The sequence below is a fragment of the Nerophis ophidion genome, linkage group LG26 (genome assembly GCF_033978795.1).
Source record: "Nerophis ophidion isolate RoL-2023_Sa linkage group LG26, RoL_Noph_v1.0, whole genome shotgun sequence".
NCBI lineage: Eukaryota > Metazoa > Chordata > Actinopteri > Syngnathiformes > Syngnathidae > Nerophis > Nerophis ophidion.
Genome location: NC_084636.1, coordinates 14,284,592 through 14,306,701, shown reverse-complemented (window position 1 = coordinate 14,306,701; position 22,110 = coordinate 14,284,592). Strand labels below are relative to the sequence as shown.

The following is a 22,110-nucleotide window of genomic DNA, read 5'->3' as shown; positions in this document are numbered from 1 at the left end:
TGTCTTTTCTTCCTTCTTCTGCTTCGTCTCTGTTGTGTTTTTGGACATTACTACTTGCCGTAGTTTTGAAGCAATGCATGATGGGAATCTGGATGTTGTGTGTCAGTGTATTAACGTATCGGCTGGAATAAACACACGCTGAGAAATAGCTTCGTGCCTGCCTACTTTATGTGTTATAGATAAACCTATGGATAACGGAAACATATATAATAGTCTCCTTGTTGTTGTGTGTGCAGTTGCGCACTGAGCTCCAAATGCCGTATATGTTATAACTAGACTGGGCCAGCACGTTGTTTATATGAAGGAAAAGCGAACGTGACGACTGGAAATCGGGAGAAATTCGGGAGAATGGTTGTCCCAGGAGATTTTCGGGAGAGGCACTGAAATTCGTGAGTCTCCCGGAAAATTCGAAAGGGTTCGCAAGTATGTTTCTGAATACATAATTACAGTATTGTATGGGTGTTAGCCAATTAATTTGGCTGGGGGGCGGGACTTCCGGGGAGAGAGAGGGAAGTGACATTGATGATAGGGGAAAAAGCGGGAGATACACATTTGGAATTGTTGTGTGGTTGATTTGCATCTTGTTCAATAAAGACAAGACAAAGAAGTCGTATGAGCCTTCATCCTGGATTATTACAATACATACCATTTTTCTAAGTAATAATGTATAAAATGGCGAGAATACAATCAGACAGGTGAGCTGTTTTTTGTTATATATTATATTATTATTCACTTATCTCAGCAGATACATCCGTCCAAATCATATCAATCAAAAAAATCAAATGAAGAAGTTATATATCCAGGAGCTATTAATGTGAACAACACATTTGTCCTAATGGGACAAACCGTAGGAAAATGGATTAATGGATGGACTATTCTTCCATGGATTCACCTATAATACAAAGCTGACAAAAATTATGTCATTAAATATTTATATATCTGTTTTTAGCATTTTTTTTTTCAATGACAAAATATCAATATGTCCCCGCATACTTTGACTTTTCAGTACGCAGCCCTTGGTGGAAAAAGTTTGGACACCCCTAAAACTACAGCAGGGGTCACCAACCTTTTTGAAACCAAGAGTTACTTCTTGGGTACTGATCAATGCGAAGGGCTACCAGTTTGATACACACTTAAATAAATTGCCAGAAATAGCCAATTTGCTCAATTTACCTTTAATAAATGCATCTATATATATATAAATGTGTATATCTGTCTGTCATTCTGTCGTACATTTTTTTTTTCCTTTTACGGAAGGTTTTTTGTAGAGAATAAATGATGAAAAAACACTTAATTAAATGGTTTAAAAGAGGAGAAAGCACGAAAAAAATTCAAATTAAATTTTGAAACATAGTTTATCTTCAATTTTGACTCTTTAAAATTCAAAATCCAACCGAAAAAAAGAGAAAAACTAGCTAATTCAAATCTTTTTGAAAAAATTCAAAAAATAGTTTATGGAATCCCATTAGTAATTTTTCCTGATTAAGATTCATTTTTGAATTTTGATGACATGTTTTAAATAGGTTAAAATCCAATCAGCACTTTGATAGAATATATAACAAATTGGACAAAGCAATATTTCTAACAAAGACAAATCATTATTTCTTCCAGATTTTCCAGAACAAAAACTTTAAAAGAAATTAAAAAGACTTTGAAATAAGATTTAAATTTGATTATACAGATTTTCTAAATTTGCCAGCATATTTTTTTTTATTTTAATCATAAATTTGAAGAAATATTTCACAATTGTTCTTCGTTGAAAAAACAGACGCTAAAATTAAGAATCAAATTAACATGAATTTATTATTCTTTACACAAAAAAAAAAAATACTTGAACATTGATTTAAATTGTCAGGAAAGAAGAGGAGGGAATTTAAGAGGTAAAAAGGTATGTGTTTAAAAATCCTAAAATCATTTTTAAGGTTGTATTTTTTTCTCTAAAATTGTCTTTCTGAAAGTTATAAGAAGCAAAGTAAAAAAAAGAATAATGCATTTATTTAAACAAGTGAAGACCAAGTCTTTAAAATATTTTCTTGGATTTTCAAATTCTATTTGAGTTTTGTCTCTCTTAGAATTAAAAATGTCGAGCAAAGCGAGACCAGCTTGCTAGTAAATAAATAAAATTTTAAAAATAGAGGCAGCTTACTGGTAAGTGCTGCTATTTGAGCTATTTTTTAGAACAGGCCAGCGGGCTACTCATCTGGTCCTTACGGGCTACCTGGTGCCTGCGGGCACCGCAGTGGTGACCCCTGGACTAAAGTATCATAAGTATCGACATTTTGATTGGAGGATCGATATTAGAACCAAAAGCTCTGGCAATGCCGGTATCGACATTTCCAGTATCGATCCGCACTGGCTCGTCACGCTAGCTCCAGCAGGTGTTTGCAATCCAGCACTTCTTGAGCACTCCAGTAGTTTAGAGTCGTGTTTGTGCCAATAACACACAAAGATGGAGTCTTCGGCGTCATTTGACGGTATGACATGTTCGTGTACGTCTGGGTGGACTTTATGCTAATTCCAATGCTAATTGCCATGCTAATTATAATGCTAACTCCAATGCTAATTCCCACGCTAATTATAACGCTAATTTCCATGCTAATTCCAATGCTAATTCCTATGATAATTATAGTTCTAACTCTAAGGCTAGTTCTAATGCTAACTCCAATGCTAATTCCAATGCTAATTCCAACGCTAACTCCAATGATAATTCCAATGCGAATTCCCATGCTAACTCCAATGCTAATTCCCATGCTAACTCCAATGCTAATTGTAAACTAGCCAGCTAGTTAGTGGCTATTAAACACATCAGCAGCCACACAGGCTCAGGCTCTTTAATCCCGCTACTGTGAAACAAAGGCCGCCAGCGTGACGTCGACGTCACCTGCGCGGACAGTGGACACCGTTTTTTTCCCCCAACTTTGAACTGGCTGGACCCAACGAGGAACAGACGTCACTCATGTTTGTCTCCATGCGGGTGTGTATGTAGGCGGGGTTAACGGAGACCATTTTCCCCCTTTTTACGTATTTTCTTTTTTTTTTAGTCCTTCACTAGCTTTTGCGACAAGCACAAACATGGCGCAGGCGTTAAACTTTCTGTTGAACAATTCCTGCGGTTTACAGGACAAGCTGCAGAGTTGGCTGCTGGAGTACAATGTAAGTGCATATTCATAATTGCGGTTGTATTGGTTCTGGTTGGCATGCAAATACTACGGCAGCTTCACGATGTATGTCATGTTTACTTGTTGTAGTCGTCACTATCATTGCTAATTCAATTTATTTTATACAATAAACTGAACATATTGCACTGTTTTAAACAATTTTACAATCAGAGTTTGGTTCCCATGGAGACCGACGTTTCCAAAGAGCTTTTACTGGTAAAGATGGTTCACCGCTCGTTACTTCCGGGTTACTTCCTGTTCGCACAAACCAAGAAGTGAAAAACTTTTAAACAACCGTTTTGTTACTTTATTTTACAATTTCTGCACAGCATCGTGTTTTGCATTCATTAGACCAGTGGTTCTCAAATGGGGGTATGCGTACCCCTGGGGTACGTGAGATTTTTTTTTTTTAATGTTCTAAAAATAGCAACCATTCAAAAATCCTTTATAAATATAGTTACTGAATAATACTACAACAAAATATGAATGTAAGTTCATAAACTGTGAAAAGTAATGCAAAAATGCAATATTCAGTGTTGACAGCTAGATTTTTTGTGGACATGTTCCATAAATATTCAATCAATCAATCAATGTTTATTTATATAGCCCCAAATCACAAATGTCTCAAAGGACTGCACAAATCATTACGACTACAACATCCTCGGAAGAACCCACAAAAGGGCAAGGAAAACTCACACCCAGTGGGCAGGGAGAATTCACATCCAGTGGGACGCCAGTGACAATGCTGACTATGAGAAACCTTGGAGAGGACCTCAGATGTGGGCAACCCCCCCCCTCTAGGGGACCGAAAGCAATGGATGTCGAGTGGGTCCAACATGATACTGTGAAAGTTCAATCCATAGTGGCTCCAAGACAGCAGCGAGAGTCCCGTCCACAGGAAACCATCTCAATCGGGTCAGCAGCGTAGAGATGTCCCCAACCGATACAGGCGAGCGGTCCATCCTGGGTCCCGACGAGCGGTCCACCCTGGGTCTCGACTCTGGACAGCCAGTACTTCATCCATGGTTATCGGACCGGACCCCCTCCACAAGGGAGGGGGGGACATAGGAGAAAGAAAAGAAGCGGCAGATCAACTGGTCTAAAAAGGAGGTCTATTTAAAGGCTAGAGTATACAGATGAGTTTTAAGGTGAGACTTAAATGCTTCTACTGAGGTAGCATCTCGAACTGTTACCGGGAGGGCATTCCAGAGTACTGGAGCCTGAACGGAAAACGCTCTATAGCCCGCAGACTTTTTTTGAGCTCTAGGAATCACTAATAAGCCGGAGTCTTTTGAACGCAGATTTCTTGCCGGGACATACGGTACAATACAATCGGCAAGATAGGCTGGAGCTAGACCGTGTAGTATTTTATACGTAAGTAGTAAAACCTTAAAGTCACATCTTAAGTGCACAGGAAGCCAGTGCAGGTGAGCCAGTACAGGCGTAATATGATCAAACTTTCTTGTTCTTGTCAAAAGTCTAGCAGCCGCATTTTGTACCAACTGTAATCTTTTAATGCTAGACATGGGGAGACCTGAAAATAATACGTTACAGTAATCGAGACGAGACGTAACAAACGCATGGATAATGATCTCGGCGTCTTTAGTGGACAAAATGGAGCGAATTTTAGCGATATTACGGAGATGAAAGAAGGCCGTTTTAGTAACGCTTTTAATGTGTGACTCAAAGGAGAGAGTTGGGTCGAAGATAATACCCAGATTTTTTACAGAGTCACCTTGTTTTATTATTTGGTTGTCAAATGTTAAAGTTGTATTATTAAATAGAGGTCGGTGTCTAGCAGGACCGATAATCAGCATTTCCGTTTTTTTGGCATTAAGTTGCAAAAAGTTAGCGGACATCCATTGTTTAATTTCATTAAGACATGCTTCCAACTGACTACAGTCCGGCGTGTTGGTCAGCTTTAGGGGCATGTAGAGTTGGGTGTCATCAGCATAACAGTGAAAGCTAATACCGTATTTGCGTATGACGTCACCCAGCGGCAGCATGTAGATGCTGAAGAGTACAGGGCCAAGGACCGAACCCTGGGGAACTCCACACGTTACCTTAACATAGTCCGAGGTCACACTGTTATAGGAGACGCACTGCATCCTATCAGTAAAATAAGAGTTAAACCATGACAGGGCTGAGTCTGACATACCAATTCGTATTTTGATACGCTCTAATAAAATATTATGATCGACGGTATCGAAAGCAGCGCTAAGATCGAGGAGCAGCAACATAGATGACGCATCAGAGTCCATCGTTAGCAATAGATCATTAGTCAATTTTGCGAGGGCTGTCTCAGTCGAGTGATTTGCCCTGAAACCGGATTGAAAGGTTTCACATAGATTGTTAAACGCTAAGTGCTCATTTAGCTGCTCTGCAACAATTTTTTCGAGGATTTTCGAAATAAAGGGAAGGTGAGACACCGGTCGGTAGTTTACCATGAGGTCAGGATCGAGGTTAGGTCTTTTAAGGAGAGGATGAAAAACCGCTTTTTTGAATGCAACGGGAACAGTGCCCGAGGAAAGTGATAAGTTTATAATATTTAGCACTGATGGACCTAATAATACAAAAAGCTCCTTGATAAGTTTCCCGGGAAGTGGGTCAAGTAAACATGTTGTTTGTTTTATTCCATTTACACGTTGTAACAATCCTTCTAATGTTATTTCATCAAAACGAGAGAAACTATTTTGGATATATTGATGTTAAAGATTTCTTTTTTTGTGAAGAAATGTTGTAGCTGAGATAGGCACCAGCGCCCCCCACAACCCCAAAGGGAATAAGCGGTAGGAAATGGATGGATGTTTAGAATCAAGTTCATGAATCCAGATGGGTCTCTATTACAATCCCCAAAGAGGGCACTTTAACTTGATGATTAGTGTAGAAATTTCTATGTATAGAAATCTTTATTTATAATTGAATCACTTGTTTATTTTTCAACAAGTTTTAGTTATTTTTATCTCTTCTTTTCCAAATAGTTAATAAAAGACCACTACAAATGAGCAATATTTAGCACTGTTATACAATTTAAGAAATCAGAAACTGATGACATAGTGCTGTATTTTACTTCTTTATCTCTTTTTTTCAAACAAAAATGCCTTACTCTGATTAGGGGGTGCTTGAATTAAAAAAAATGTTCACGGGGGTACATCACTGAAAAAAGGTTGAGAACCACTGCATTAGACAACTGTATGTATATCATTTGAAATTTATTAGGCAACTCTAACCTTTGTAGTGCAACTTTGAGAGTATTTGAAAAATACATCAAATCTGGGGTTGTTGTTTTTTGTTTTTTTTAGACTTCCTTTATATTCCATCCATCCATCCATCCATCAATTTTCTACCGCTTGTCCCTTTGGGGTGGCGGGGGGTGTTGGAGTCTATCTCAGCTGCATTCGGGCGGAAGGCGGCGTACACCCTGGACAATTTGCCACCTCATCACAGTGCCAACACAGATAGACAGGCAACATTCAAACTCACATTCACACACTAAGGCCAATTTATTGTTGCCAATCAACCTATCCCCAGGTGCATGTCTTTGGAGGTGGGAGGAAGCCGGAGTACCCGGAGGGAACCCACGCAGTCAGGGGAGAACATGCAAACTCCACACAGAAAGATCCCGAGCCCTGGATTGAACTCAGGACTATATTGTTATTCAAATTTGAACTTTAAAGCACAGAAAAGAACGACATTTTGTTGTATTAGTTCGTTGTAGTGCAGGATAAAAGACCAATAAGGTACAGATATAAATATATAAATTACTCTACATATAAATATATTGCACTTTTGCATATGCATCCACGTTTGGCCCGCAGTTTGGCTTTTGTTAGTCCCCAGTAGGGCGGCAACAGCTAAATTGATTATAAAAAAAGCTTTGATTTATATTCTGTTGCTTAGATTTATAGTTTAATATCTATTCAAATTAGAAAATCCATACTGCATGTAGTCTCCAGGTTGGGAAGGAGATCTTGCCCCAAGTGGAGGAGTTCAAGTGCCGAGGAGTCTTGTTCACGGGTGAGGGAAGAGTGAATCGCTGTATCAATCCGTTGTGGTGAGGAAGGAGCTGAGCCGGAAGGCAAAGCTCTCAATTTACCGTTCGATCTACGTTCCCATCCTCACCTATGGTCATGAGCTTTGGGTTATGACCGAAAGGACAAGATCACGGGTACAAGCGGCCGAAAGGAGTTTCCTTATCCGGGAGAAGCTCAGAGTAAAGCCGTTGCTCCTCCACATTGAGAGGAGCCAGACGAGGTGGTTCGGGTGGCGTCTGCTCAAGATGCCACCCGAACGCCTCCCTAGGGAGGTGTTTAGGGCACGTCCGACCGGCAGGAGGCCACGGGGAAGACCCAGGACACGTTGGGAAGACTATGTCTCCCAGTGCCCGACCGGCAGGAAGCCACGGGGAAGACCCAGGACACGTTGGGAAGACTATGTCTCCCAGTGCCCGACCGGCAGGAGGCCACGGGGAAGACCCAGGACACGTTGGGAAGACTATGTCTCCCGGCTGGCTTGGGAACGCCTCGGGATCCCCGGGAGGAGCTGGACAAAGTGGCTGAGGAGAGGAAAGTCTGGGCTTTTCTGCTTAGGCTGCTGCCCCTGCGACCCAACCTCGGATAAGCGGAAGAAAAGGGATAGATGGAGGGCATACTGCATGTAGTGTTCGGAACTTTAAGCTTACGTACATAATTTTCACCAGCCATGTATTGGAAACAAATGTATTAATGCACATATGTTAAGTGAAATTTCAATGTTGATGATGTGCATTAAAAAAAATATCTAAGGTTACGGTAAATCTTTATTTCAACTAATTTCCAAAAATATGCATCGCGGCTATGTAATGTATCTAATCCTATTAATCATCCATCCATCCATGTGCTGGAGCCTATCTTGGCTGAATTTGGGGCGGAATGTGGTGTACACCCTGGACAAGTCTTCACCTCAATCGAACAATATAATCGATAATCTATGAAAATAGGAAGCTGCAGCCCTTTTTGTCGTGTCAAACAAAAAGAAAAAACCCGACACAACACAGTTATTTACATTTGCAAACTACGATTACACTTTTAAATTACTGATGTCCTAAAATGAATTGATAAGTTTCTCCATATTCCAAGTCAGTTCCATGAATTTATGTTGCAAACAGAATGCAGAACTATGGTTAATGTTCCAAGAAATTCCACAGGATTCCAATTGACGATTTTGGTATATTCCAGAATTATGCTTTACAGTAAATTCCCTGCATGACTGTTTTGCATATTTTATAGAAATATTATTACTGTGAACCTCAAACCCATTACATTTGTTTTTAGTCAACAATTAGGAATAAAATAATCTTTTATAAAACAGATTACATTTGGAAGTAGGGCTTGGCGATATATCGAGTATACTCGATATATCGCGGGTTTGTCTCTGCGATATAGAAAATGACTAAATCGTGATATTTAAATATACATTCTCACGCAGTTGCTTTTGGCTGCAGGCATTACACTACAGGTGTTTTCTCAGTCTTTCTTGTCTGTCCTTCTCACTGAGACATAAACAAGCGCACCTTGTTACATACGTCACATACTGTCGCGCGTGCATCCTCATACCCCCTCGCCGAGCAGAGAGGTAGTAGCGTGGGTAAAGATAGCTGTGTGCTAACAGTGCAGTGCAAGTGGTGATAAGAGAGAAAGAAGGTGCCAATATGGTAACAAATGAAGGAAGAATAATTAATTCCCAAGAAAAACAGCACGGAGGCCATCGTCTGGCGGTGGTTTGGCTTCTAGCAGGAAGACGTTGAACAGACAACCGTGATATGTCAAGTATGCGGCAAAAGCGTTGCTACCAAAAGTATTATTACTGTATTATTATAAAGTATTATTACTGCATGGCGCAGTGGAAGAGTGGCCGTGCGCAACCCGAGCGTCCCTGGTTCAATTCCCACCTAGTACCAACCTCGTCACGTCCGTTGTGTCCTGAGCAAGACACTTCACCCTTGCTCCTGATGGGTGCTGGTTGGCGCCTTGCATGGCAGCTCCCTCCATCAGTGTGTGAATGTTTGTGTGAATGGGTAAATGTGGATGTAGTGTCAAAGCGCTTTGAGTACCTTGAAGGTAGAAAAGCGCTATACAAGTACAACCCATTTATTATTTATTTATAATTTGTAGCATGACTTGAAAAGTCACCCGCTAGAGAATAAGAAGTGATTGAAACTCTGCATGTCAACATCTTCGTTCGGTGCCACACCAATAAAATGCCCGAGCAACCATTTCCAGATCAACACCATTTGAAAAAAATAGTCAAAAACAGAAGGCGATAGCGTCTGCAGGAACCTACCACATAGTGAAGGACATACACTATTTGATTTCCTATTATGCAGCTCATTTTTATTTGACAGTTATTAAAATATCTTCTGTGACATCATGCACAAATGTGTACTTTATTTGTTTTAAAATATTGTAGAAGCGTAGTGTACAAAAAGTGCACTTTAATTTAGTGTTGTTTTGATGTCATCTTAGTGACATCATGCACAAAAGTGCACTAATAGCTTGTTTTAAAATGTCTCTGACAATCTTGCACTTTCTGTTTTAGAAATTACATGAATGTTTGTGACACTACTTAATAACTTAAACTTAATAAATACAGTTTTGGTAAATTGTGCTTTCCCTCTCTGCATGAAAGTTTAAAATGAGCATATATTAATGTAGTATGAACAAGAATGTTTTAATATAGACACATAAATCATCATACTGGTGTTATTATATGCATCAAGTGTTAATTCAAGACTAAGGCAAAAATATCAAAATACATATTGTGTATCGTGACATGGCCTAAAAATATCGAGATATTAATAAAAGGACATATTGCTCAGCCCTAATTTAAAGTAATATAACCTTTTAAACTATGGAAATGGGTGTGAAAACACTTAATTTTTCAGAATGCTCAAAACGGAAGGAATGTGTGTTTAATTTTAGTGTTGTTGTTTTGAATTGAACTCCAACTCTTGTAATTCCAATTTAAATTCAACATGTGAGGTGGAGCCAGTTATATTAAAATGTCAACTCTTCAAATTGATCAATTAAATTTTCTAAATTTGTAATTTCTCCCAAGCCTGGTGTCGGCAGAGGTGAAGACGATCATACAATACCAGCTTTATTTATGAAGCACTTAACAAGAACAGTTGAAAACAAAGTTCAACACAAATAAACACGTGCTGTGTGTTTTGTGGTCCCCAAGATGATTTCCTGTGACGAGAACATGAACAGGTGTTGTGAGACGATCGAGTTCACGGCCAAAATCCAAGGAGAGCTCTTTTCCATCCTGAACTCAATAGCTGCTGAAGGTAAGCATTCTCACATGTGTGAAGCTGCTTTTAAAGTGCATAAGAAAGTTTTTTTTAAACAGGACCTACGACTAGTGATGTAACGATATTAAAATTTCATTTTACGGTTATTATCCACATTGAGAAATGTACTCAAAAAGTACATATACACATATGGACATTTTTTTAAACTACAATAGACATACCGTTAAACAAAAGCCATTATTTTGTTTGGTTTGTATTTCTTATGCTTCACTAATGGTGTTTTATATGTTTTAATAGGTTCATGGTTTCTAATAATTGGTTTGTACTGCAGCACTACAGTGTGTAGCAAATCAAATATATTATTATTTATCTGTTATTATATATTGTCCTCTGTTCAGCGGTTTTTCAACGCACCATAAAAACATCTCCATTTCGTAATTTCTTCAAGTATAAAACAATCACTCTGTAAAAAGGGAGCACAGCTTGTAGGTTCAATGTGAACGATTGAATATCTTAGTTTCTCGTACAGCAATTTGTTTATATAAGTTTAGATGTGGGTATGTCCTTTCTTAATGGGTAAAGACATAAATGTCTCTTTTCATGTTAGCATTAAAGCTAGCGGGCCGGGGCCAGTCAGTCCGTAGGTTTATCAAAGTGCAGTTATCAATCAGTTTTTCAATCATTTTAATTTAAAACAGTAATACTAACCGTCAGGGGTTTTACCGCGGTTTTGATTACTACCGTTTGTCATTACGTCCCTGCCTGTGACTAACTTTAACCTGTGAATATGGCATACATTCTCCTATCTCAGGTAAGCACACAGATGGAGTGTCCGCCATCAAAACACGCTTGCTGCCGTGCCTGGGAAATTGTTTCTCAACATTAAGGTCGCCTGTTGCCAGCATTGACGCCACTTCAAGTCTCTCGCAGGTGAGCTCACTTCTTTTATACAGTAGAGCCCTTCTTTCCGTGGGCGTTTCGTTCCCAAAACCCCCGCCAATGGCAAATGGGACGGCGTGGCGAAGTTGGTGTGCCAGCAATCTGAGGGTTACTGGTTAAATCCCCACCTTCTACCATCCTAGTCACGTCCGTTGTGTCCTTGGGCAAGACACTTCACCCTTGCTCCTGATGGGTCCTGGTGAGCGCCTTGCATGGCAGCTCCCGCCGTCAGTGTATGAATGTGTGTGTGTGAATGGGCGAATGTGGAAAATACTGTCGAAGCGCTTTGGGCTCCTTAAAAAGGGGTAGAAAAGCGCTATACAAGTACAACCCGTTTACCATTTACCAAATGAACCGCCCGCAATTAAAATGCACAGAAAAACATATATTTTTGACATTTTAATAAAGCCTGGGTTGTGGTAATCAGGCAAACACCTGCTTGCTTAAGGTTGACCTCTCTGATTTCGGATCAACATTTGCAATAAAAGGGTAAGTGTAGGCCTGGCCCTATAACACATTTTGCTTGATAATATATTGACCTACAATATTGTAATTCTTTTTATGAGAGTAAATTAACCATTGATGTAATGATAATAATAATAATAAAGCATGTATGTATTTTCTAATGCAATAAACTGAAATTTCTTACATATTTAAAAATTGTATTTGGAATGAAAACATTTAAATCTCCAAGTTAAATAAAACAAACAAATACAAATAAAATGTACTATGTCTGTTAGCAAAATTTGGTACTCTAGTTCAATCACAACCAAAAGCAATAAAATATGTTAAGTGGGTTGGGGGGCATGAAATATACACAACTAAAACGATAATTAAAATAGTTAAAGTATTGCTAAATAAAGTAGTACTTACATTTTGAACATGTAGGCAGAAGTAGAGTGAAAATCAAGTTACAACCTTAAACAAAACTGCTGAGTAACAATATACAGTGTAAACACCACAGTATAAGCAGATATATTAACAGGTCATGTGCAGAAAACCTCAGTCTGTCAGAGTCCGCATAAGGAACAATGACATGACATGACAAATATCCGTCAAACATTTGCAGCGTTTTTCGAAATGCTAGTTTTATAACAGTGTTAAATGACAGCATGTGTTAGGCAATGTATTTAACCACATTTTCTGTGAGCTCTCGCCATTTTGAAGTGTTTTGTTTACACTGACCTGACTTGTTCACCAAACGTGAAGTGAGTATAGACTGTCGGGTGTTGTGTTTCATATGGGCCTGCATGTTTATAGCATTGGCGCACATTCGGCAAACTGACTCCTTAGTGTCGATAGGCTCATCTTGTTTCAAAGGTTTGAACTGAAATATTATGACACTTGTGCGGTGGAATATGGTTTTTTGGTCATTTTGTCCATGTTAACTGCTACATGCTAACTAGGTCCTCCCGAATGTTGGACAAATGAAAGCATGGTTTGATCAAAAATCTGCAAATTTGTGGGGTTGCGAATGATAAATTGGCAGGAATCCACTGTGTGGCAGCTAGGATGTTCAAGACAAGATAATCCTGTTCTGGAGTCCTAATTGTTATTGTTTGATTGTGTGTATCCTCAATCAGGAATTGGCGGAAAAGGACCGTAAGATCCTGGAGCTGGCCAGCTGCAACAAGTGGTTGGAGTCGCAGCTGTGCGCCACTCAGAGGCAGCTGGACTTGGTCAAGGCAGAGTGAGTCTGTGGCGCAAAAGACGCACAACAGTTAATAAACGTATGTTTCAGTAAACATGGAAGAGAAAACTATGCCAGGGCTGTCCAAAGTGCGACACACAGCTTATTTTTTAATGGCCCACGGTACAATTTCCCTTGCAGATCAAAAAAGTTTGTTAAAGTACATACTAAAAATACTATTAATTGAGAAAAACATAAAACTTGGAATAAAAAATCAAACCGGTGTAATAGATAATCGTGGCTTATTACTATACTGCTTTACATAACCACCACTTTCATTGCTTATAGTGTATATTTAAGTTGTATTTACTTATATTTCATTTTATTTTTCAGGCGCCCCACTCTATTGCAGTGTTTATCACTTTTGTATTGTTGGTATTATTTATTACATTTTATTTATTATTTCTTCTTTTTTTTTTAACCCTCGAGTGTTTGTTATTCTTTCCTTTTATAATTGAGCTACTGTGTCACACAATTTTCTTTGGGATCAATAACATTTCTCTATCAAGACAAAGTTTAAAGGGGACCTATTATGCAAAACAAGTTGTATTATCTATTGCTACCTGTTTTTGTGTATTTGGGATCTGCACAAGACCTGAAAGTGTGAAGTCCAACCACGTAGGCATTGCTGAGATATTTATAAAACAATCTTGCCTTGCTTCATACTTAGAAGAGCCGTTTGGAATTGGCCCAATTTTATCCATTGTTGCAGGTATGACATAAGCGAATATCTCCATATATGGTAAACATTTAGCTGAAGAGCTTTGCGCTGTAGTCAATACGCTCATTTTTTCTCTATCTTCTTGTTGTGGGGCAGACTGGCTCGTGCATGCACACGCATCCTCCACTGTTGCCATTTCTGTTCAAGTAACATAAAGTTCAAACTTATCCGTCAGTAGACTCCATATAGACACGCTAAAAACTACAATATGGCTGACGGGGAAAAGACGCTGTCGAAGTGGAGGGACGTAAGTAAGCACATTCTGAAGAGACGGTCAGAAAGCGGCTTGAAAATGGTCTAATACATAATATAATAGTCTAATACATAATATATGCAACATAATGACTAAGGAACCACCATTGCTTATGGTTGTCCATCAAGTCCGATGACGACAAAACCACCATTACATGTTATGTAGACCACAAGGAAGGGGTTTACATGCAGGAAAAACAATCATGATCCCTTTTTAAATGTTGAGAAACATCTGTTTTGATAATGAAAACTATTAAAATGGTGTCCATGTCCTTTTCTTTTTTTCAGCGTGCGGTTTCAGTAAAAAATATTTCAGCCCTTTTTGAAAATTTTCTATGAAGAATAGAAAAAAAGTGTCATGCCGATTTTTTTTTTTCTTCTTTTTTTTTTTTAAACATCCTTCATTGTACCACAAGTTTAAAAAGTGAACCCCAAGAAAGCGGTTGATGCCACCTGCAGCTTTTATCTATTTAATAACTTTCTTACCTTGTTTTACTCACTAGGCTGAATGATGCTCATCGGGACCTGGACAAGGCAAAGAGCAAAACGGTGACCACCATGCTGGCCAGTGAGGATGAACTACTGAAGCTGAAAGAGGAGTAACTGAACTACACACGCACACAAACACTTCACACACACCCTTGACGATATTCACGTATGAAATTCATATCATCCATGTTTGTTTGTCAGTTTGAGATTCGCACACTCCCAGATAGACCTTTATAAGAATAAGCAGGTACCCTATCATGATTACGACCGGCAGGCCTCCATGTTGAGGAATGAGGTGTCCTACCTAAACAAAAACAGGTACCTCTGAACGACAACCTGAAGCTACAAGCTACAGTACATGCAACAAGTTCTTCTTTGTCCTAGGTTGATGAGAAATAGTACTATTAACGCCTTATCCAGCCCGAGGCGCTCCTCCAGCCCCCTCAGGTTCGAGGTGGTCCCCCGAGCCCAGCTCACTAGCTCGAGCTCTTCCCGTCTGCTGCGCGTGGTGTCGCGCTTCAATGATCTGTACGCTGCGGAGCGCAAGGAGGCGGAGTCACAGCTTCAGAATTACATCAGCAACTCGGACACAGTCCAGAGGATCATCTTCATCGCTGTGGTGGTAAGGCTTACTGTTGACAGAGATGAACATGAGCCCAAGTGTTTGTGCTGCCATTGTGGGGTTGTGTGTTTTATGCCCCTTCTTATGTTGTCATGTCTCAGGAGTCCTTCAAGACTGCTAAACTAGCTTACCGTCTCTTAAAGCTGCGCACTCGCAAATCCTTGGCTGCAATTCATCCTGGGCAAGAGAATCTAGAGGATACCATCTTGGAGTACATAGTAAAAAACCAGGACCTCCATGATGTGCAGTCCAGCGCAGATGTAGGAAGGAACACAAAAACACGTTATTTTAATTCCGTGTGAGTGTGTGAGACTTTGTGTTGGTGTGTACAGGATGTTGTCAGTGCCATGAAACTAAATCCTTCCATCGCCTGCATCTCAAAAGTCAACTTTGATATAATCAGACCCTTAATTATAGAGACATGCAAGCTGGCCTTCACCATGCAGACATTAGACTCACCCCTCGACTTGGCCTTCGCCAGTGATGGAGAACATTTCATCGGTGACAAGTACGGCGCACGTGTGTGTGTGTGTGTCTGTATGTACTGTGTATACACACCATACTTGCCAACCCTCCTGGATTTTCCGGGAGACTCCCGAAATTCAGCGCCTCTCCCGAAAACCTCCCGGGACAAATTTTCTCCAGAAAATCTCCCGAAATTCAGGCGGAGCTGGAAGCCACGCCCCCTCCAGCTCCATGCGGACCTGAGTGACGAGTATAAAGAGCGTGGCTGCCCAATGACGTAATAACTGTAGAATGGTCGAGGGCAAGTTCTTGGTTTCTTATGTGAGTTTATTGTTAGGCAGTTTCATTAACGTCCTCCCAGCGCGGTAAAACAACACACACCAACAGCAGTCTGTGTTCGTCTACCGTAAAGCAGTTCATCTGCCTTAAACAGCAATGTTGTAAAACTTTTAAACAGGACAATACCACCATCTACTGTACATGCATATGGTTAGAGAAACAATGATGGACAATTCAACCCTTAACTCAACAATGAGTAGATTAGTGCTGTGTGTGTGTAAATGTGTAAATAAATTAACACTTTCTTTTTATATATATGTATGTATATATATATATATATATATATATATATATATATATGTCTTGATTGGATTATCCGGAGAATAGTGCTCGATACCGTGGTAGAGCGCAATATGTAGGTGTGGGAAAAAATCACAAGACTACTTCATCTCTACAGATCTGTTTCATGAGGGGTTCCCTCAATCATCAGGAATCTCCTGATGATTGAGGGAACCCCTCATGAAACAGATCTGTAGAGATGAAGTAGTCTTGTGATTTTTTCCCACACCTACATATATATATATATATATATATATGAAATACTTGACTTGGTGAATCTAGCATAAGGTAAATATACTCCTCCCCTCTTAACCACGCCCCCACCACCCACCTCCCGAAATCGGAGGTCTCAAGGTTGGCAGGTATGATACACACAGTACATATGTGTATGCGTGTGTGTATATATAAGTATGAATGTGTGTATGAATATGTATGTGTATGAATGTGTGTGCATGAATTTTTATATTTACTGTACCTACATGAGTTTATATGCAATACGTAAGTTAAAGCCAGCGTTAGGCTATTTTTCATCTGTAGTCCACAGAGTTAAAAATCAATCAATCAATCAATCAATGTTTATTTATTAAGCACTAAATCACAAATGTCTCAAAGGACTGTACAAACCCCTACGACTACGACATCCTCGGAAGAACCCACAAAAAGGTTATCATTTTATAGAAGTATTTTAATAGTACCGCAATGCCTTGTTTATCGCTGTTAATAGGTTTCGGGCCTGACTGTGGGCAATGAATTTTCTTGCAGTAGGAATAATAATAGCACATATAACTGCTTAATAATTTCCCAAACAGTTATGGTAAATTGACTTAGTTGTGAGTTCCCTCTCTGCATAAAAGTTTAAAATGAGCATATATTAATGCAGTATGAACACGGATGTTTTAATGTAGACACATAGAATCCTCATACTGGTGTGATTATATGCATCAAGTGTTAATTCAAGGCTAAGGCAAAATATGGAGATACATATCATGTATCGTGACATGGCCTAAATATCGAGATATCAATAAAAGGCCATCTCGCCCAGCTCAACCGATTTTGTTAATTTGGCAATATCACAATAAATACATGTTATTAAAATGTATAGTTATTATGGTGAAAATGATGCCCTGTCTAGAGTTTTATAGAGCAGTCACTAACAAATACAATGTTGTTTCTCCCTACAAACGAAACACATGTTTTAGTTCATTGCAAAATAATAATCCAAAATAATCTTGAAACAATCCAAAACCCTTGCATTTGCTGTTTCTACCAGTAGGTGTCCCCATAAACTCACAAAAAGCAAAAGTTGTGTATAGACAAAGTATGGCCAACTCGGTTTCAAAGTTCACCTCAATATGATGCCCAGTAGCCATGTGGTGGGATTTTGACCAATCAGAGAAAATATGGCTAGAGATCTCCTAAATGATTGGTCAGAAGCTCAACACTTGACTACACGTCGCCATTTGGAGACCAACTTTGAAACAGAGTCGGCCATACTCTCTCCAATCATGGCTGACAAAATGTACAAGTTGTCTCTTCTTGTTGGCTCTGCCAGATATCGTCGCAGTCGTGACTCGGACGTCTCTGTTCAGCGAGTTTCGTACCACATCTGGCCCGCTCTGATGCAGGGCAGCACGGTGCGGACCAAAGGGGAAGCTGTGACCAAACAAGAACCTCTGGTACTAAAAAGTTATGATTAACATATTCAGTCCACCTTTGGTCATGCATAATTTTGTTTGTGTGCTCTGTACAGTGGAGTGGAAGCATTGACAGGAACTGTGGAGTCAGCAATATGCGATCACGCTCCCTCAGCCCGACTCAGAATCGCTCTCTTGTAAGCGGCCATCTTTGTTGTATCCCACTTTTGATTTCATTTTTATTCAAAATTAAATTAAAAAGTGCACATCCATTGAATTGTCTGCGAAGATCCCGAGTCATCTGGAGTAAATGTGGAATAAATGAGGTCCAAGGTCATACTGATAAATGTTCTTACTGTCTAAGCAAGCATCCTAAAGATTTTGAGTCCACTAAAATCAAAGGGCAATACGTTAAATGTTATACAGTCCCTCTCCACCAATCACATTAATGTAGTAATTCTCAATTGTTTGTTGAGCCCCCCAGGAAGAAGTAAACTCTCTCTATAGTCACTAAAAATAGTGTCATTTGTCTATAAATCTCTGCATAAAATTGAGTCCTTATTACTATTAAAGAAAACATTTAGATCAATTTACAATAAAAAAAACAACTTTTAACATTATTCTGGTCTCTAAGATTAAATTACTTACCTAAAATAAGAATAAAACACTTATTTTAACTTTTTTGACCGACTTGAACCCTTTGAGACTGAAAAATACAATTATATAAACTCAATAAATAAGAATACATTCAAATTGATCAGCAACACTTAATGTACAAACAGAAATTAATAAAATAATTTGTGCAGATTTTGGGGGGAAATTATCCAAATGCAGAACTCAGATTAATGGATACAATGAGCGTGTTTTGTAATACACAGATTTTTGAAGCAGGGTTGAAAACATCATGCTGATTAAGCATTAGGGCTGCGAACGTTTGGGTGTCCCACGATTCGATTCAATATCGATTCTTGGGGTCACAATTCAATTCAAAATCGATTTTTTTTTTCAATTCAACACGATTCTCGATTCAAAAACGATTTTTTTCCCGATTTAAAAGGATTCTCTATTCATTCAGTACATACGATTTCAGCAGGATCTACCCCAGTCTGCTGACACGCAAGCAGAGTAATAGATTTTTGTAAAAAGCTTTTATAATTGTAAAGGACAATGTTTCATCAACTGATTGCAATAATGTAAATTTGTTTTAACTATTAAACAAACCAAAAATTATCTTTGTGAAAACATTGGACACAGTGTGTTGTCAAGCTTATGAGATGCAATGCAAGTGTAAGCCACTGTGACACTATTGTTCTTTTTTTTAATTTTTTTTTATAAATCTCTAATGATAATGTCAATGAGGGATTTTTAATCACTGCTATGCTGAAATTATAACTAATATTGATACTGTTGTTGATAATATTAATTTTTGTTTCACTACTTTTGGTTTGTTCTGTGTCGTGTTTGTGTCTCCTCAATTGCTCTGTTTATTGCAGTTCTGAGTGTTGCTGGGTCAGGTTTGGCTTTGGAATTGGATTGCATTGTTATGGTGTTACTGTGTATTGTTTTGTTGGATTGATTTAAAAAAATATATATATAAAAAAAACATTTTTTTTTAAATGAGAATCGATTCTAAATCGCACAACGTGAGAATCGCAATTCATATTCGAATCGATCTTTTCCCACACCCCTATTAAGCATGTACCTATAAGGGGGGCCTGATCCACTATTTGAGAAGAACTGCATTATAAATCAGTCTTCAAAACAGAAAAGTTTTAGCTCAAACCAGCCTGGTCCACACAAGATCCCTTATGAATTGTATCTGTGCTAATAAAGGCTTAAGTCAAAGGTCAAATCTGCACACATCACCTCAGCCATTCGCAATTTGAATTCAGTATCTGCTCTACTGTGTGAGAACTCTGGATTGTTAATGTCCTCTGAAACATGGCCACAGTAAATGAGGTCAGAGAGCACATCATTAGCAAATCATTGTCCTGGATCACTAAAATGTATAAATATTGATTAAAAAAAAAACATTCCACAAGTCTTTTATGTGAACAATTACAGTGTTGTTTTTCAATGGTACATGAGGGACAATTTTTTTTTCTTTGCAAAATGTTTGAGATTTTTGTTCCATTTTGTGCAGGAACCTAATTGACTTAATTTAAAAAAACATTGTCCTGCTTTCAGATGTTTCAAGACAGAAGAAGCTTGTCTCCCGGTGCGCTGTCTGCCAGCTGCTTGTGACCACTCGGAGCGTTCTGTGACATCATCATCCTCACTTGGACTCGAACCAGATTCAACTACGTTCGCATCGGCACTCCGACACAGCGTCTCCATCCATGAGTGGACGGCACTGCGCTGATGAGCAGCGAGCGGAGGTCACTGCGTTGAAGGCAGCTACGTGAACAACTTTACCGTACAATTGTACGTGCATGAAAACCGATCAACTTAGAACACACTTGGTGCTAATAATGATATAATTTCATCGTCCTCCAGTATCACTTTACAGCATTGATTTAGTGTTCTTAGTGTGTTTATTTTGTCTCCATTGCAGACGTATACGAATAGTTTGTACTGTGTATAACATTTTTTTTACCAGAATTTTGGATCAATAACTTTAGTTTTGTATCATGTTATTAATAAGTAAACAAGTATCAAATCGTTGCTACTTAGAAAATATTAGCTTGTCATCGAGCTAAATAGATTTGCTGCACTTTTGTCACACTGTTTATTTTTGTAGAATAGCAATAAAATATGTATTTCATTATACAGAAAAAATGGATTTATGTCAATATTTTAAAACATATTTCACGTTCTAAAGCAGGTTTTTCAAAGTAATTTAAAAGGTGTTGTCTAATTATTTATAATTATTTTACCAAAAACTGCAGCTCCCTTTGTCGAAATCTTAGGCAGAAAAAAAGCCTTTAATCAACAAAAAATGCAAATATTGGTATTGTTCTGATACCAAGTAAATACAGAGTCAATACTGACGATACCGAAATGCTCAAGATTGTCTGGGTTTGTGATTTAGGCTTTTAATTTAGCAGCTCATGACTCTAAAAATGAGTAAAGTTATTTGTCAACAATTCAATATATAAACAAGTGTCAATTATTCCCTTTTATTACACAATCATTGAGGAAAATGATATTGAAAAATAAATAAAAGTCAAAAGTATTATAGGCTATTTTTCCAATTCTAAAAGAGCTATATATAAATACACACACACACACACACACACACTCCTATATATTATATATACACCTATATCTATATATATATATATATTACACACACAAAGATATTCATGAAAATAAATAGAACTACAAAAATATCTATCCATCTAATACTGATATTAGGTGAGTCCCAATTTGATATTGATATCAGCAATCAGTTCAATATAGGCAAAAAAACAAATGTCGGCTTGCATCTATTCTTAAATCTCTGATACTGTAAAAGTGCCAATAGGAGCAGTCCTGCAGCACGTTACTTTGTGCAAGTTTGCACAGTTCACATCTAAATGTCCTCTAATAAGTGCGCAAGGTTGGTCCTTTCTTTTATTTTAGTAAAGTCATTTACAAAAATTAAACATGGTAGGTTGTAGTCTACTTGGAGCTAACAGCTACACAACAGCTTTGATTGATTGATTGTTTAGGTTAGGTTGCTATCAGCATATTGCCGTCATCACACAAGTTTATCATCTGAGAAATAGACATTGTAACAGTGAAGTCTCACTTCGTAAGATATTTAAGCTAAGCACAAAATAAAACAAAAGCTATAAATAGTCACTTTCAGTGGGCAATGTTGCAGTCTAAAATACAATATGTGTCAATGTAAACAAGTATCAAATAATTATAGTTACATATTATTTAGATACGAAGTCTCCAAGGCAGAAGCATATTACAGTATCCAGTAACAAATGTGTCTGCATTGTTCAATTAACTGCGTCATGAGCTTAATTTAATTAACATGCCACTTCAAAAGTATAAGATGGAATTGTCTTTTTATTTCTCATAACCCTGTCATAAGGTAAGTGTTTTTCCAAACCTACCATTGTTCTCTGAGTAATTTCACTTAATCAAACCTTTTCTCACATTTCACGCTACAAAAAATAAAGTATAAACTATGATTCTGGTTGATTTAGTATCAAATTGATATCGGCCATTATCGGTATCGTATCGAAAGTGAAAAAGTTGTATGGTGACTGATACGAGAGCCTTTTAATTATTTGGA

At 38.3% G+C, this 22,110-nt stretch overlaps 1 protein-coding gene across 2 annotated transcripts; it reads left to right on the top strand.

Annotated features, from left to right (window-relative positions):
* Positions 1-2,733: 2,733 nt before the first annotated feature.
* spata18 (spermatogenesis associated 18) lies at positions 2,734-20,650 on the top strand. Of its 2 annotated transcripts, none has more exons than XM_061888332.1 (12): positions 2,734-3,153; positions 10,380-10,485; positions 11,261-11,379; positions 12,972-13,078; positions 14,555-14,650; positions 14,742-14,858; positions 14,925-15,162; positions 15,306-15,422; positions 15,495-15,670; positions 17,798-17,921; positions 17,996-18,076; positions 20,067-20,650. In XM_061888332.1, exons 1-12 carry the CDS (start codon positions 3,073-3,075, stop codon positions 20,121-20,123), a joined length of 1,419 nt encoding a protein of 472 aa, XP_061744316.1. In that variant the 5' UTR covers positions 2,734-3,072; the 3' UTR covers positions 20,124-20,650. The 2 variants fall into 2 exon arrangements, with proteins under 2 accessions (XP_061744316.1, XP_061744315.1); XM_061888331.1 differs by having other exon boundaries at positions 2,737-3,153; positions 15,264-15,422; positions 20,067-20,649.
* The last annotated feature ends 1,460 nt before the right edge of the window (positions 20,651-22,110 follow it).